Source organism: Scyliorhinus torazame, chromosome 7, assembly GCF_047496885.1.
Source record: "Scyliorhinus torazame isolate Kashiwa2021f chromosome 7, sScyTor2.1, whole genome shotgun sequence".
Classification (NCBI taxonomy): domain Eukaryota; kingdom Metazoa; phylum Chordata; class Chondrichthyes; order Carcharhiniformes; family Scyliorhinidae; genus Scyliorhinus; species Scyliorhinus torazame.
In genome coordinates, this window is record NC_092713.1 from 163,584,100 (window position 1) to 163,598,289 (window position 14,190).

Consider the following 14,190-nt stretch of genomic DNA (forward strand, 5'->3'; position numbering starts at 1 on the left):
TACTGGTCCCTATTGGAGGGTCCAGTGGGAAGGAGGCCCATGTTTACTGGTCCCTATTGGAGGGTCCAGTGGGAAGGAGGCCCATGTTTACTGGTCCCTATTGGAGGATCAAGTGAGGAGGAGGCCCATGTTTACTGGTCCCTATTGGAGGGTCCAGTGGGAAGGAGGCCCATGTTTACTGTTCCCTATTGGAGGGTCCAGTGGGAAGGAGGCCCATGTTTACTGGTCCCTATTGGAGGGTCAGTGGGAAGGAGGCCCATGTTTACTGGTCCCTATTGGAGGGTCCAGTGGGAAGGAGGCCCATGTTTACTGGTCCCTATTGGAGGGTCCAGTGGGAAGGAGGCCCATGTTTACTGGTCCCTATTGGAGGGTCCAGTGGCGAGGAGGCACCAGGACTCAGAGTTCCAAATTCCAGCAATGTGGCATGTTATAGAGATCAGTTAGAGAATTACAAAACAAGGCAGATGGAAGTTAGAGTTACAAAGGTAGAGGGACAAAGTAAGGGAGGAAGAGATAGAGAGAGTGAAAGACAGAGGAAGAGAGAGGGAGAACCATCAAATAGTGGTAGATAAAGATGGGAAACTAGCAGAAAGGGAGGGAGAGAATAATGGAGGGATGATGGAAGGAGGTGGATCCCAGGAGGGAAATACAGTAAAACAGGGAAGTACAAATACTGGTCTGAATTTGCTTTAAAATGAAATACCAGTAATATCTGGAAATCAGAATACTGGCCCAAATCGGTCCTTTGCTTCTGCGAGGGATGGAGGGAGGGAAGGAGAGGGAGAGAGGGAGAGAGGGAATGTGACCAAATAGGGGTAGACAAAGATGGGAGAAAGGCAGAGAGGGGAGGGAGAGGGAGGCTGTGGGACAGATAATGAGGGAGGTGGGGAGTGAGATAGAAGAAGAGCGCGGACGGCACGGTGGCATGCATTAGCACTGCTGTGTCACAGCTCCAGGGTCCGGGTTCAATTTTGGCCTTGGGTGACTGTCTGAGTGGAGTTTGCACTATCTCCCCGTGTCTGCGTGGGTTTCCTCCCATAGTCCAAAGATGTGCAGGTTAGGTGGATTGGCCATGATAAATTGCCCCTGAGTGCCCAAAAGGTTAGGTGGGGTTGCTGGGTTGCAGGGATAGGGTGGAGGCATGGGCTTCAATAGGGAGCTCTTTCCAAGGGCCGGTGCAGACTCGATGGGCCAAATGGCCATCTTCTGTACTGTAAAGTCTATGATTGTATAAGAGGAAGTGAAGGTGCTGACGTGGTGTCTCTGCCTCATACAATTTACATACTGAGGAACGGGCAGTGAGACTCTCACAGGCTGCAGCTTTATAAAGCAGAGCCCAGTGAAGGGAGAGTTTATCAGTAACCAGGCACAGGGACAGGAGCAGACACCATGATTTCAGCCACCCAGCTGATCTGGCCTCTGGCATTCTGCATCGCAGGTACAAATCTCTCTCTTTCAACCTGGAATATTTTCCTGCTCTCCATTTCAATCCAATTTACTGACTTGTGATTGAAGGGAAAATGCTGAAAGCAGAGGAACAGTCAGTGTGTCCAACAATATCTCATTGTACAGGCTCTTTCTGTGACAGTTCTTACTTCACTCTGTTTCTCTATTACTCCTCAGGTATCAGTGGAGACATCACCATGACCCAGTCTCCCCCGGTGTTGTCATTGAGCCTGGGCCAGACCGCAACCATCATCTGTACGGCCAGTCAAGGCATTGATAATAATATTGCTTGGTACCAACAGCGAGAAGGTCAGAAACCGGCTCTGCTGATCTACGAGGCATCAACCCGGTTCACAGGAATATCCGACCGATTCACCGGCAGTGGATCTGGAACACGATTCACCCTGACAATCAGCAATGTGCAGAATGAGGATGTCGCTGATTATTACTGTCAGCAATATCAGAGCTACCCCTACACAGTGATACAGAGCCTTACAAAAACCCCAATACACACATTCCCACCACCTGGACTGACACATCCCACAGTTTTATATAATATATAATAATGGATACACAATCCCACCTCAACTGACACATCCCACAGTTTTATGTAATGGAGAATAAACACAAGAAAGGAACCTGAACAAATTATCCTCACTGTCCACTACACACTCCAGTCCCTGTGGTGTCCACAGCTCGCAGAAGGCCTCAAGTTTCCATCTGACTCTCCATGTCCACGTATGAAGAGCAGCTGAAAGATTTATCATCTAAAATTAGAATTCTCAACTCTCCCAACAAAACAGAGAAATTGAGAGAAAGAGAGGAAGAGAGAAAGAGAGAGAGAGAAAGACATGAGTGAGTGAGAGACAGAGAGAGTCAGCGAGGGGGTGAGAGTGAGTGAGTGAGTGAGTGAGAGACAGAGAGAGGGTGAGAGTGAGTGAGTGAGAGACAGAGAGAGACAGAGAGAGGGTGAGAGTGAGTGAGTGAGTGAGAGACAGAGAGAGGGTGAGAGTGAGTGAGTGAGAGACAGAGAGAGGGTGAGAGTGAGTGAGTGAGAGACAGAGAGAGACAGAGAGAGGGTGTGAGCGAGTGAGTGAGAGACAGAGACAGACAGAGAGAGGGTGAGAGTGAGTGAGTGAGAGACAGAGAGAGGGTGAGAGTGAGTGAGTGAAGCAGAGACAGAGGTTTTTGTACAGCCCCTGTACTGGAAGCTGCCAGTGTGGCTCACGTTCGGTAAAGGAACCAAGCTCAGACTGAGTAAGTAAATCCCAATCCTCCATTATTAACCCTTTCAATACTGAAACTTTCTCAAACACAAATGCTGAATAGTTGAAGGTGTCAGTGGGGAGCTGCAGTGAATGAAATGGTTCATTGAAGAACACTGTGTAGAACAGGGTGCCCAGCTGTATTCCTTTAGTTCCATTCCCCCCTTTAAGCAGCAAGATATAAGTAAGCAGCTTTTACCCACCGTGTCGAGGAGATCTGGACGTTTGCAGACTGTGTTCACATTCCTGGACCATGGAGTGAAATCACTCACTGGACTCCTGTCAGTCTCCGTGTGACAGACACGGGCAGAGTTTGATGTGAGCTCTGGCTCCCTGTCACACTCTCTGATATAACTGATCACAGCAGCAGCAGCACAGTGAGACAGCGAGGTCCCACTTCCCCTAGCTTTAACTCTGCTCTCTCCACTCCCTGCTTATCTCTTAGCAAAGTTCTGATGACAAACAGGTCCAGCAGGGCTCACAATCCAGTGGCTTCAGTGTTCCAGGCTTTTGGGGAGACTCTCAGTTACTTTCTCTTTGGGTCGAGTTCAGTCCGATATTTATCCCTGAACCAACATTACTCCAAATGCTCATTGACTCATTGATGTTTTGGGATCTTGCTGTGCACAATTAGCTGTAAAACATTTGAGGACAACATCAGGTGGTTCAGATGCTACAGAAATGCAAATCTTTCTTTAACGTTGGAGATTCCTGATCCTGACTCTAGCCCATTGTTCGCACACTCTCACCCTCCAAAGGCCACGGGGTTATTAGGAACAGTGACTCTGTCTGATCCCCGGACACTGGAGTCTAATTGTAGACTCACCCTGACCTCAGCCCAGTGCTGGGCAGCAAGATTTGAAATTAAATCAAGAAACTTCTGCACTGCCCGCCAATCAGAATCCTTTGGGAAGTGTGTTGATCCAAGTCTACTCCAATGTTCTGGGATAAAGTTCTCCCAATCTGTGTGTGATCAGAGGTTTATTAATGTTCAACCTATTACCCCAGACAGACTGATCAATAGTTCGAGCTTCCCGACTGGTGAAAAGTCTCTTAAAGGGACGCTGCGTCTTAAAAAACTTGTACTATTAGCAGTTTCAGTGCTAGGTGGCACGGTGGCGCAGTGGTTAGCACTGCTACTATGGCACTGAGGACCCGGGTTTAATCCTGGCCCCGGGTCACTGTCTGTGTGGAGTTTGCACATTCTCCCCGTGTCTACCCCAAAGATTGGCCACGCTAAATTGCCCCTTAATTGGGAAAAATATGAATTGTGTACTCGAAATTAAAAGAAACCATTTCAGTTCTTTACAAATGTTTAAATCACATTCCAAAATGATTTAACCAACTTAACATCAAACCTTTACCTCCTGACACTGAACCGATTTGAAATCCAATTTGTCACTTTCCCTTGGATTCCATCAACCTTTAATTTTCAGACCCATCTGTCATTGGAAACTTGTCAAAGTCCTTGGAAAATCCATGTTGTCAACATCAAACTCGCTCCCGTCATCAACCCTCCTCGTTCCCTCTTCAAAAAATTCAATCAAGTTAGTCAGACATGACCTTCTCTTAACAAATCCATGTTGACTGTCCTTGATTGAACTGTGTCTCTCTCATGATGATTATAATTTCTCTCAGAATTATTTCCAATAATTTCCCCACCACTGAGGTTAGACTGACTGGTCTGTAATGACTCAGTCTATCCCTTCCTCCCTTTTTAAACAACGGTACAACATTCTCACTCTTACATTGCCAGCTTTGTCTCTCTTTTCTGAAAACTGATGAAATTATTCATTAAGAACCATCTCCATGTTTCCCAACTCCACACACAAGTTACCCTTTTGTTCTCTAATTGCTGCTACAAATTCATCTTGCAATTTTGAAATTTATTTCTGTGATGTGGGAGTTTTTGATTAGACCAGCATTTATTGCCTATCCCTCATAGCTTTTGAAAAGGTGGTGGTGAGCTGCCTTCTTAATCCGCTGCTGTCCGTGCGGTGTAGATACACCTAGAGTGCTGTTAAGAAGGGAGTTCCAGGATTTCAAATCCGTGACGATGAAGGATGATAATACATTTCCAAGTCAGGATGGTGAGCGCTCGGTGCGGGGGCGGAGAATGGGGCCTCAGTCCCGCGATTGGGGCCTCAGTCTGACGCTGGGACGCGATTTTGCGCCGATCAGAGAATCGGCGCCAGTTGCCTGCACGCGGTCGGCGCAGCGCCAGTCAGGGGCCGTTAAAAGAGGCCCCCTCGGTGATTCTCCGCAGTCGACCGGCCGAGTTCCGGCCGACGTGGTTCATGTATGGTTACAACCGGCGGGAGCTTGGCGTCACGGCTGCGGTGGCCGTCCTGGTGGAGGGCGGGGGGATCAGTCTTCGGGGCGGGCCTCCACGACGGCCAGGCCCGTGATCGGGGACCACCTTCGGCGGGCAGGCATGATCTCTGGGGACCTACCTTCTTCCGTACCGGTCTGCTGTGTTGCTCTGCCATGTTGCACAGCGACGGAGCGGAAGCGACCGCCGTGCATATGTGTGGACCCGCAGCCAGCAGTGCAGAGCCGTGTACGGCAGCTGGAGCAGCACATAGCAGTCCAGTGCCGTGCTGGCCCCCTGTGGGCTACAGAATCGCAGGACCAAGACACCCATTGACACCGGCGTGAAACACTCCAGTGTTTATGCTGGCGTCAACGCTTAGCCGCGTTTTTGGAGAATCCCGGCCCATGTGTCTGCTGCCTTTGTCCTTCTAGATGGTCGTGGTTGTGGGTTTGGAAGCTGCTGCCCAAGGAACATTGGTGAGTTCCTGCAGTGCATCTTGTAGATGGTACACACGGCTGCCACAGTTCATCAGTGGTGGAGGGATTGAATGTTTGTGGATGGGGTACCAATCAAGTGGGGGTTCTTTGTCCTGGATGGCGTTGAGCTTCTTGAGTGCTTTTGGAGCTGCACTCATCCAGGGAAGTGGAGAGTATTCCATCACACTTCCAGCTTGTGCCTTGTAGATGGTGGATAAGCTTTAGGGAGTCAGGAGATGAGTTACCTGCCACAGGATTTCTAGTCTTTGACCTGCTCTTGTAGTCACAGTATTTATATGGTTAGTCCAGTTCAGTTTCTGGTAATTGGTAACCCCAGGATGCTGATAATGGGGAACTTAGTGAAGATAATGCCATTGAATGTGAAGGGTTAATGGTTAGATTCTCTCTTGTTGGAGATGATCATTGTCTGGCACAAATGTTACTTACCAGTTGCCAGCCCAAACTGGGATTTTGTCCAGGCCTTGTTGTAATTGGGCAACATCTGCTTCAGTGTCTGAGGAGTTGTGAATGGTGCTGAACATTGTGCAGTCATGAATGAACATCCCCACACCTGACCTCATGACAGAAAGAAAATTATTGATGAAGCAGCTGAAGCTGGTTGAGCCTCGGAGCCTCCCCTGAAGATCTCCTGAGTAATGACCACGGTGGCAGAGTGGTAAGCACTCCTGCCTCACAGTGCCAGAGACAGGGGTTCGATTCCAACCTTGGGTGACTGTGTGGATTTTGCACGTTCTCCCTGTGTCTGCGCGGGTTTCCTTCGGGTGCTCAGGTTTCCCCACACAGTCCAAGAACATGCAGGTTAAGTGGATTAGCCAGGTTAAATTGTGACCTAATGTCCAAAGATTAGATGGGGCTATGGGGATTGGGCGGGGGAGTGGAGCTGGATGCGGTCCTGGTTTGGAGGGCTGGTGCCGACTCAAAGGGTCAAATGGCCTCTTTCTGCACTGTAGGGATTCTATGGATGTCCGAGCACAGAGATGACTGACCAATACTCACAATCATCTTCCTTTGTGCTGGGTATGACTCCAACCAGCGGAGAGTTTTCCCCCTGATCCCCATTGACTCCAGTTTTGCTTGGGCTCCATGGTGCTAAACTCGGTCAGATGCGGCCTCAACGTCAAGGGCAGTCACTCTGGCCTCACCTCTGGAGTTTAGCTATTTTGTCCATGTTTGAACCAAGGCTGTAATGAGGTCAGGAGCTGAGTGATCCCAAGACTAAACGACACTTGATGGCACTGTTGATCACCCCTTACCGGTGATTGAGAGTAGCCTGATGGAGCAGTAATTGGCCGGGTTGGATTTGTCCTGTTTTGTGTGTGCAGGACAAACCTGGGCAATTTCCCACATTGCCGGGTCAATTGTTTTTTAAATTTATTAATCAGTGTGGGTGTCATTTCCTGGGCCAGCAGTTGTTGCCCATCCCGAATTGCCCTCTAACTGGCTGCATTTCAGAAGTGTTTTCCCAGGTGTCAACCAAATTGTTGTGAGCCTGGAATCACATGTAGGCCAGGCCAAGTAAGGACGGCAGGCTTCCTTCCCAAAAGGACATTAGTGAAACAGATGGGCTTTTACAACAATCAACAATCGTTTCAGGGTCATCATTAAACATTGAATTCAATTTTTATTGGATTCAAATTTGGCCATCTACTGTGATGGGATTCAAACCTGGGTTCACAGAACAGAAAAAATAAATAATAATAATGTAGAAGAGTCATTTTGGCAAATCCCAGTTTTGTAAATCCCAATTTAAAACTTCTACTCTTGGTCTATCTTTAACCTTTTCCATAACTACTCTAAATCGAACTGAATTATGATCACTATTACCCAAATACTCTTCCGCTGGTTTAGCACAGGGCTAAATCGCTGGCTTTAAAAGCAGACCAAGGCAGGCCAGCAGCACGGTTCAATTCCCGTACCGGCCTCCCCGAACTGGTGCCGGAATGTTGCGACTAGGGGCTTTTCACAGTAACTTCATTTGAAGCCTACTTGTGACAATAAACGATTTTCACTTTCACTGATACCCCTTCCACCTACCCAGATTCAATCACAAAAACTGTCCAAAACTTCCCCTTCTCTTGTTGGGATTTTTGGTACAGGTTAAAGAGGTTCCCCAGAATGGATTGCCAGAAATCCAGATCATCAATACAGACACATACATTGACACTGATTTGATCCCAGGTAAAATTCAGGAAGATTAAATCCTTTATAATGGCAGCAATTAAAATTCCTTCCTTTCTCTTTCAGGCCGTGAGAATTCACAACCCACGCTGACCCTGCTACCCCCCTCCCTGGAGGAGGTCAAGACCAAGGGCACTGCCACCCTGGTGTGCCTTGCCAATCACTTCTATCCCGATGAGGTGGTGGTGGAGTGGAAGAAGGACGATGCAGCCATTTCGGACGGGGTCCAGACCAGCAACTACCTGCGAGCTTCGGACAACACCTACAGTGTCAGCAGCCTGCTGACCCTCTCTGGCTCTGCCTGGGAGTCCAACGCCCGCTTCTCCTGTGCCCTCACCCACGTGAGCCTCTCCTCTGCCCTCAGCAAGAGCATCAGGAGGTCAGAATGTGCGTAGAGTGTCAGAGACAGTCCACAGAGGAGACACAACTTTACATAGAACAGGGGTGAGCTGGGAGGACAAAGGTCATTGTCAGCACTGAAATACAACTCTCTTCCTTCTCGGGACTGGGTCCGAGACACTTCTGAGGGTCAGGGGTTAAGACACTTTAGAAATAGTACTGTTAGCACTGTTGCATCACAGTGCCAGGGACCCGGGTTCAATTCCGGCCTCGGATGACTGTCTGTATGGAGATTGCACTTTCTCTCTGTGTCTGCGAGAGTTTCCTCTGGGTGCTCCGGTTTCCTCCCACAGTCCAAAGACATGTGGGTTCGAAAGATTGGCTATGCTAAATTGCCCCTTAGTGTCCAAAAGGTTAGGTGGGGTTACTATCTTACGGAGATAGGTGGGAGACTGACCCTACGTAGGCTGCTCTTTCAGAGGGTCGCTGCAGACTCGATGGGCTGAATGGCATCCTTCTGCACTGCAGGGATTCCATGACTCTATAGCGCAGTGGGAGCTTGACTCTGTATCTAACCCCGTGCTGTGCCTGTCCTGGGAGTGTTTGATGGGACAGTGCAGACTCGTGATGCCAAGTAAAACCTCTCTAAGATGCTGAAGACTGTCAGCTGTACCAAAATAATGTGACCCTCTGAAGTCTCTGATTCAAGAAACCAGACCTCCTTCCTGCTCACCCTGCAGTTACAATTTAAGGTTTAGTCACTGTTTAAAGGGACAGGATTCTCATGTTATTGAGAAAATCTCCACAAGTTTTTTAATAAACCTCCGTTCTCCCTGTGAATTTCTCCAGCTTCCTCTGGCTGGGCTGTTTATTCAAGTCTTTTTTCTGACAATGTAAATCTGTAAAAGGTAATAAACATTAAGAATATTCAGTATGTGTCTCATGTGTGCTTTGCAAATGTCCCTCCTCCCCATCAGCTGATTGGTTGCATTTCAGCAAGTGATTGTCATGATTGGCTGGTTGGCCTGTCAATCAATAACACATCAGCAGAAGATTGGATTCAAAGACAATTATTAATCATTTTAAAATAATCAGTTTTATCTGGAATCTCTGCGTTTACAAGATTCAAATCAGAAAAGAGACTGAAAGTTGCTGGGATTAAATCATCACAATCACAATTCTCCAACCCATATTCACCACCTCCCCCCTGACCTTACCATCTCACGTGGTCTCAGTACTCCCAGAGTTTCAATCAGAGATAAGACCATCTCTGATCACTTCCTTGTATCACTGCCCACCCACATCCCCCTTCCACACCCCAACCCTACCCCCTTCTGTATCCATCCCTGGAAAAACCTATTCCCCAATTCACTTACAATGGCACTTTCAAAATTCCAACCATAGAACAGAGAACATTACAACGCAGTACAGGCCCTTCAGCCCTCGATGTTGCGCCGACCTGTGAAACCACTCTAAAGCCCATCTACACTATTCCCTTATCGTCCATATGTCTATCCAATGACCATTTGAGTGCCCTTAGTGTTGGCGAGTCCACTACTGTTGCAGGCAGGGCATTCCACGCCCTTACTACTCTCTGAGTAAAGAACCTACCTCTGACATCTGTCTTATATCTATCTTCCCTCAATTTAAAGCTATGTCCCCTCGTGCTAGACATCACCATCCGAGGAAAAAGGCTCTCACTGTCCACCCTATCCAATCCTCTGATCATCGTGTATGCCTCAATTAAGTCATCTCTTAACCTTCTTCTCTCTAACGAAAACAGCCTCAAGTTCCCCAGCCTTTCCTCATAAGATCTTCCCTCCACACCAGGCAACATTCTGGTAAATCTCCTCTGCACCCTTTCCAATGCTTCCACATCCTTCCTATAATGCGGCGACCAGAATTGCACGCAATACTCCAAATGCGGCCGCACCAGAGTTTTGTACAGCTGCAACATGACCTCATGGCTCCGAAACTCAATCCCTCTACCAATAAAAGCTAACACACCGTATGCCTTCTTAACAACCCTCTCAACCTGAGTGGCAACTTTCAGGGATCTATATACATGTACACTGAGATCTCTCTGCTCATCCACACTGCCAAGAATCTTACCATTAGCCCAGTCCTCTGTCTTCCTGTTATTCCTTCCAAAATGAATCACCTCACACTTTTCTGCATTAAACTCCATTTGCCACCTCTCAGCCCAGCGCTGCAGCTTATCTATGTCCCTCTGTAACTTGTAACATCCTTCCGCACTGTCCACAACGCCACCGACTTTAGTGTCATCTGCAAATTTACTCACCCATCCTTCTAGGCCCTCCTCCAGGTCATTTATAAAAATGACAAACAGCAGTGGCCCCAAAACAGATCCTTGTGGTACACCACTAGTAACTGGACTCCTTTCTGAACACTTCCCACCAACCACCACCCTTTGTCTTCTTCCAGCTAGCCAATTTCTGATCCAAACTGCTAAATCTCCCTGAATCCCATGCTTCCGTATTTTCTTCAGTAGCCCACCGTGGGAACCTTATCAAACGCTTTACTGAAATCCATATACACCACATCAACTGCTGTACCCTCATCCACCTGTTTGGTCACCTTCTCAAAGAACTCAATAAGGTTTGTGAGGCATAACCTACCCTTCACAAAACCGTGTTGACTATGTCTAATCAAATTATTCCTTTCCAGATGATTATACATGCTATCTCCTTTCCAAGATTTTGCCCACAACAGACGTAAGGCTCACTGGTCTATAGTTATCGGGGTTGTCTCTACTCCCCTTCTTGAACAAGGGGACAACATTTGCTATCCTCCAGTCTTCTGGCACTATTCCTGCAGACAAAGATGACTTAAAGATCAAAGCCAAAGGCTCAGCAATCTTCTCCCTAGCTTCCCAGACAATCCTAGGATAAATCCCATCCGGCCCAGGGGACTTATTTATTTTCACACTTTCCAGAAATGCTAACACCTCCTCCTTATGATCTTCAAGCCCTTCTAGTCTCGTAGCCTGAATCTCAGTATTCTCCTCGACAACATTGTCTTTTTCCTGTGTGAATACTGACGAAAAATATTCATTTAGCACCTCTCCTATCTCCTCGGACTCCAAGCACAACTTCCCACTACTGTACTTGACTGGCCCTACTCTGACCCTAGTCATTCTTTTATTCCTGACACATTTACAGAAAGCTTTAGGGTTACCCTTGATCCTACCTGCCAAAGACTTCTCATGTCCCCTCCTGGCTCTTCTTAGCTCTCTCTTTAGGTCCTTCCTAGCTAACTTGTAACTCTCGAGTGCCCTAACTGAACCTTCATGTCTCATCTTTCCATAAGCCTCCTTCATCCTCTTGACAAGTGTTTCGACTGCCTTAGTAAACCACGGTTCCCTCGCTCAACCACTTCCTCCCTGCCTGACAGGTACATACTTATCAAGGACACGCAGTAGCTGTTCCTTGAACAAGCTCCACATTTCGATTGTGCCCATCCCCTGCAGTTTTCCTCTCCATCCGATGCATCCTAAGTCTTGCCTCATCGCATCATAATTGCCTTTCCCCCAGATATAGCTCTTGCCCTGCAGTATATACCTATCCCTTTCCATCACTAAAGTAAACGTAAACGAATTGTGGTCACTATCATCAAAGTGCTCACCTACCTCCAAATCTAACACCTGTCCTGGTTCATTACCCAGTACCAAATCCAATATGGCCTCGCCTCTCATTGGCCTATCTACAGACTGTGTCAGGAAACCCTCCTGCACACATTGGACAAAAACGGACCCATCTAAAGTACTCGAACTATGGCGTTTCCAGTCAATATTTGGAAAGTTAAAGTCCCCCATAACAACTACCCTGTTGCTTTCACTCCTATCCAGAATCATCTTTGCAATCCTTTCCTCTACATCTTTGGAACTTTTCGGAGGCCTATAGAAAACCCCTAACAGGGTGACCTCTCCTTTCCTGTTTCTAACCTCAGCCCATACTACCTCAGTAGACGAGTCCTCATCAAACGTCCTTTCTGCCACCGTAATAATGTCCTTGACTAACGATGCCACCCCTCCCCCTCTTTTACCACCTTCCCTGAGCTTACTGAAATATCTAAACGCCGGCACCTGCAACAACCATTCCTGTCCCTGTTCTATCCATGTCTCCGAAATGGCCACAACATCGAAGTCCCAGATATCAACCCATGCCACAAGTTCACCCACCTTATTCCGGATGCTCCTGGCATTGAAGAAGACACACTTTAAACCACCTTCCTGCCTGCCGGTACACACCTGCAACTTTGAAACCTTACTCATGACCTCACTACTCTCAATCTCCTGTATACTGGAGCTACAATTCAGGTTCCCAAGCCCCCGCTGAACTAGTTTAAACCCTCCCCAAGAGCATTAGCAAATTTCCCCCCCAGGATATTGGTACTCCTCTGGTCCAGGTGTAGACCATCCCGTTTGTAGAGGTCCCACTGACCCCAGAATGAGCCTCAATTATCCAGAAATCTGAAACCCTGCCTCCTGGACCATCCCTGTAGCCACGTGTTCAACTCCTCTCTTTCCCTATTCCTCATCTCGCTATCACGTGGCACGGGTAACAACCCAGAGATAATAACTCTGTCCTAGATCTAAGTTTCCACACTAGCTCCCTGAATTCCTGCCTTACATCCCTATCCCTTTTCCTACCTATGTCATTGGTACCTATGTGGACCACGACTTGGGGCTGCTCCCCCTCCCACTTAAGGATCCAGAAAACACGATCCGAGACATCACGCACCCTGGCACCTGGGAGGCAACACACCAACCGCGAGTCTCTCTTGCTCCCACAGAATCTCCTATCTATTCCCCTAATTATGGAGTCTCCAATGACTAATGCTCTACTCCTCTCCCCCTTCCCTTCTGAGCAACAGGGACAGACTCTGTGCCAGAGACCTGCACCCCATGGCTTACCCCTGGTAGGCCCCCCCCCCCCCTCCACCCCCCAACAGTATCCAAAGCGGTATACTTGTTACTAACGGGAACGACCACAGGGGATCCCTGTACTGACTGCTTCCTCCCAGCCACTCTCACTGTCACCCATCTATCTTTATTCTTCGGAGTAACTACATCCCTGAAGCTTCTATCTATGACCACCTTTGCCTCCCGATTGATCCGAAGTTCATCCAGCTCCAGGTCCAGTTCCCTAACGCGGTCTCTGAGGAGCTGGAGATTGGTGTACTTCCCACAGGTGAAATCAGCAGGGACACTGTTGGCATCCCTCACCACAAACATTCTGCAGGAGGAACATTGCACTACCTTCCCTGCCAACCCCATTAGATTAAAAAAAAAGAAAAAGAAAGAGCTTACCTGTTATTCGCTCCCCTTCTCAGCAAGCACTCACTCAGCAACCTCTGCGCCCCGGACGATAACACCTGAGGGAAAATAAAAGAAAAACTACTTACCAGTCACCAGCCAATCCCTTACCTGCAGGCTGTGATGTCACGGTTCAACTTCTACCTGCCCTCGAGCCTTCCTCTTGATCTTTACAGCGGTTGTTTTTTTTTGGTTAGAGGAGGGGGTAGGGAGGGAAACACTGAAGAAGTGTTTTGGGTTTAAGTGTCACTTGACAACAGCTCCTCCACTATCTTTCGCTGGCCCTCCGATCACCACAACATTGATTTAAAAAATATATATATTTTATTACAAACATGTGTCAAAGCAGGTTACAGCAAATAAACACCCCGGGAAACATACTTCCCAATAATCAACTATATAGTCTGTACAGATTTTTCCCATTTTTCACCCTACCCACATCCCCCTGCGACGAACAGCCCTTCAAACACGGTCACAAGCATCCCCCACCTTTTCTCAAACTCCTCTGCTGAGCCCCTTAATGCATACTTTATCTTCTCCAACCGCAGGAGGTCTACAGGTAACCCCACCCTGCTGCTACCCCCGGTGGTGATGCCGACCGCCACTCCAGCAAAATTATGATTTACTCAACCTCACCCTCACCTCCACCTTTGATATCCTCGTCCCCAATAAAACCATTCCTCTCTCTCACCCTGGCCATTCCCCCTCTATGGCCTCATCTCCACTCACTTAATCCAAGTGACGCAGACTTTAAAGGATATGGGGGAGAACTGGTTTATCCATCCACTGCCAGATTCGGCTGGACCACTTCAA

At 48.0% G+C, this 14,190-nt stretch overlaps 1 protein-coding gene across 1 annotated transcript; it reads left to right on the forward strand.

Annotated features, from left to right (window-relative positions):
• The first annotated feature begins 1,344 nt into the window (after window positions 1-1,344).
• On the forward strand, window positions 1,345-8,970 carry LOC140427362 (immunoglobulin kappa light chain-like). The gene is made up of 4 exons (XM_072512911.1): window positions 1,345-1,438; window positions 1,624-1,997; window positions 7,619-7,700; window positions 7,767-8,970. The coding sequence occupies exons 1-4, from the start codon at window positions 1,390-1,392 to the stop codon at window positions 8,093-8,095; spliced, it is 834 nt and encodes a 277-aa protein (XP_072369012.1). The 5' UTR covers window positions 1,345-1,389; the 3' UTR covers window positions 8,096-8,970.
• Window positions 8,971-14,190: the final 5,220 nt, after the last annotated feature.

What these genes read in the sequence shown, in the direction of transcription:
- LOC140427362 (XM_072512911.1), top strand. Translation starts at nt 1,390, where the DNA reads ATGATTTCAGCCACCCAGCTGATCTGGCCTCTGGCATTCTGCATCGCA. An exon ending in TCTGGCATTCTGCATCGCAG is followed by an intron (nt 1,439 to 1,623) that starts GTACAAATCTCT and finishes ATTACTCCTCAG; the next exon opens with GTATCAGTGGAGACATCACC. An exon ending in TGACACATCCCACAGTTTTA is followed by an intron (nt 1,998 to 7,618) that starts TATAATATATAA and finishes TTTTTGGTACAG; the next exon opens with GTTAAAGAGGTTCCCCAGAA.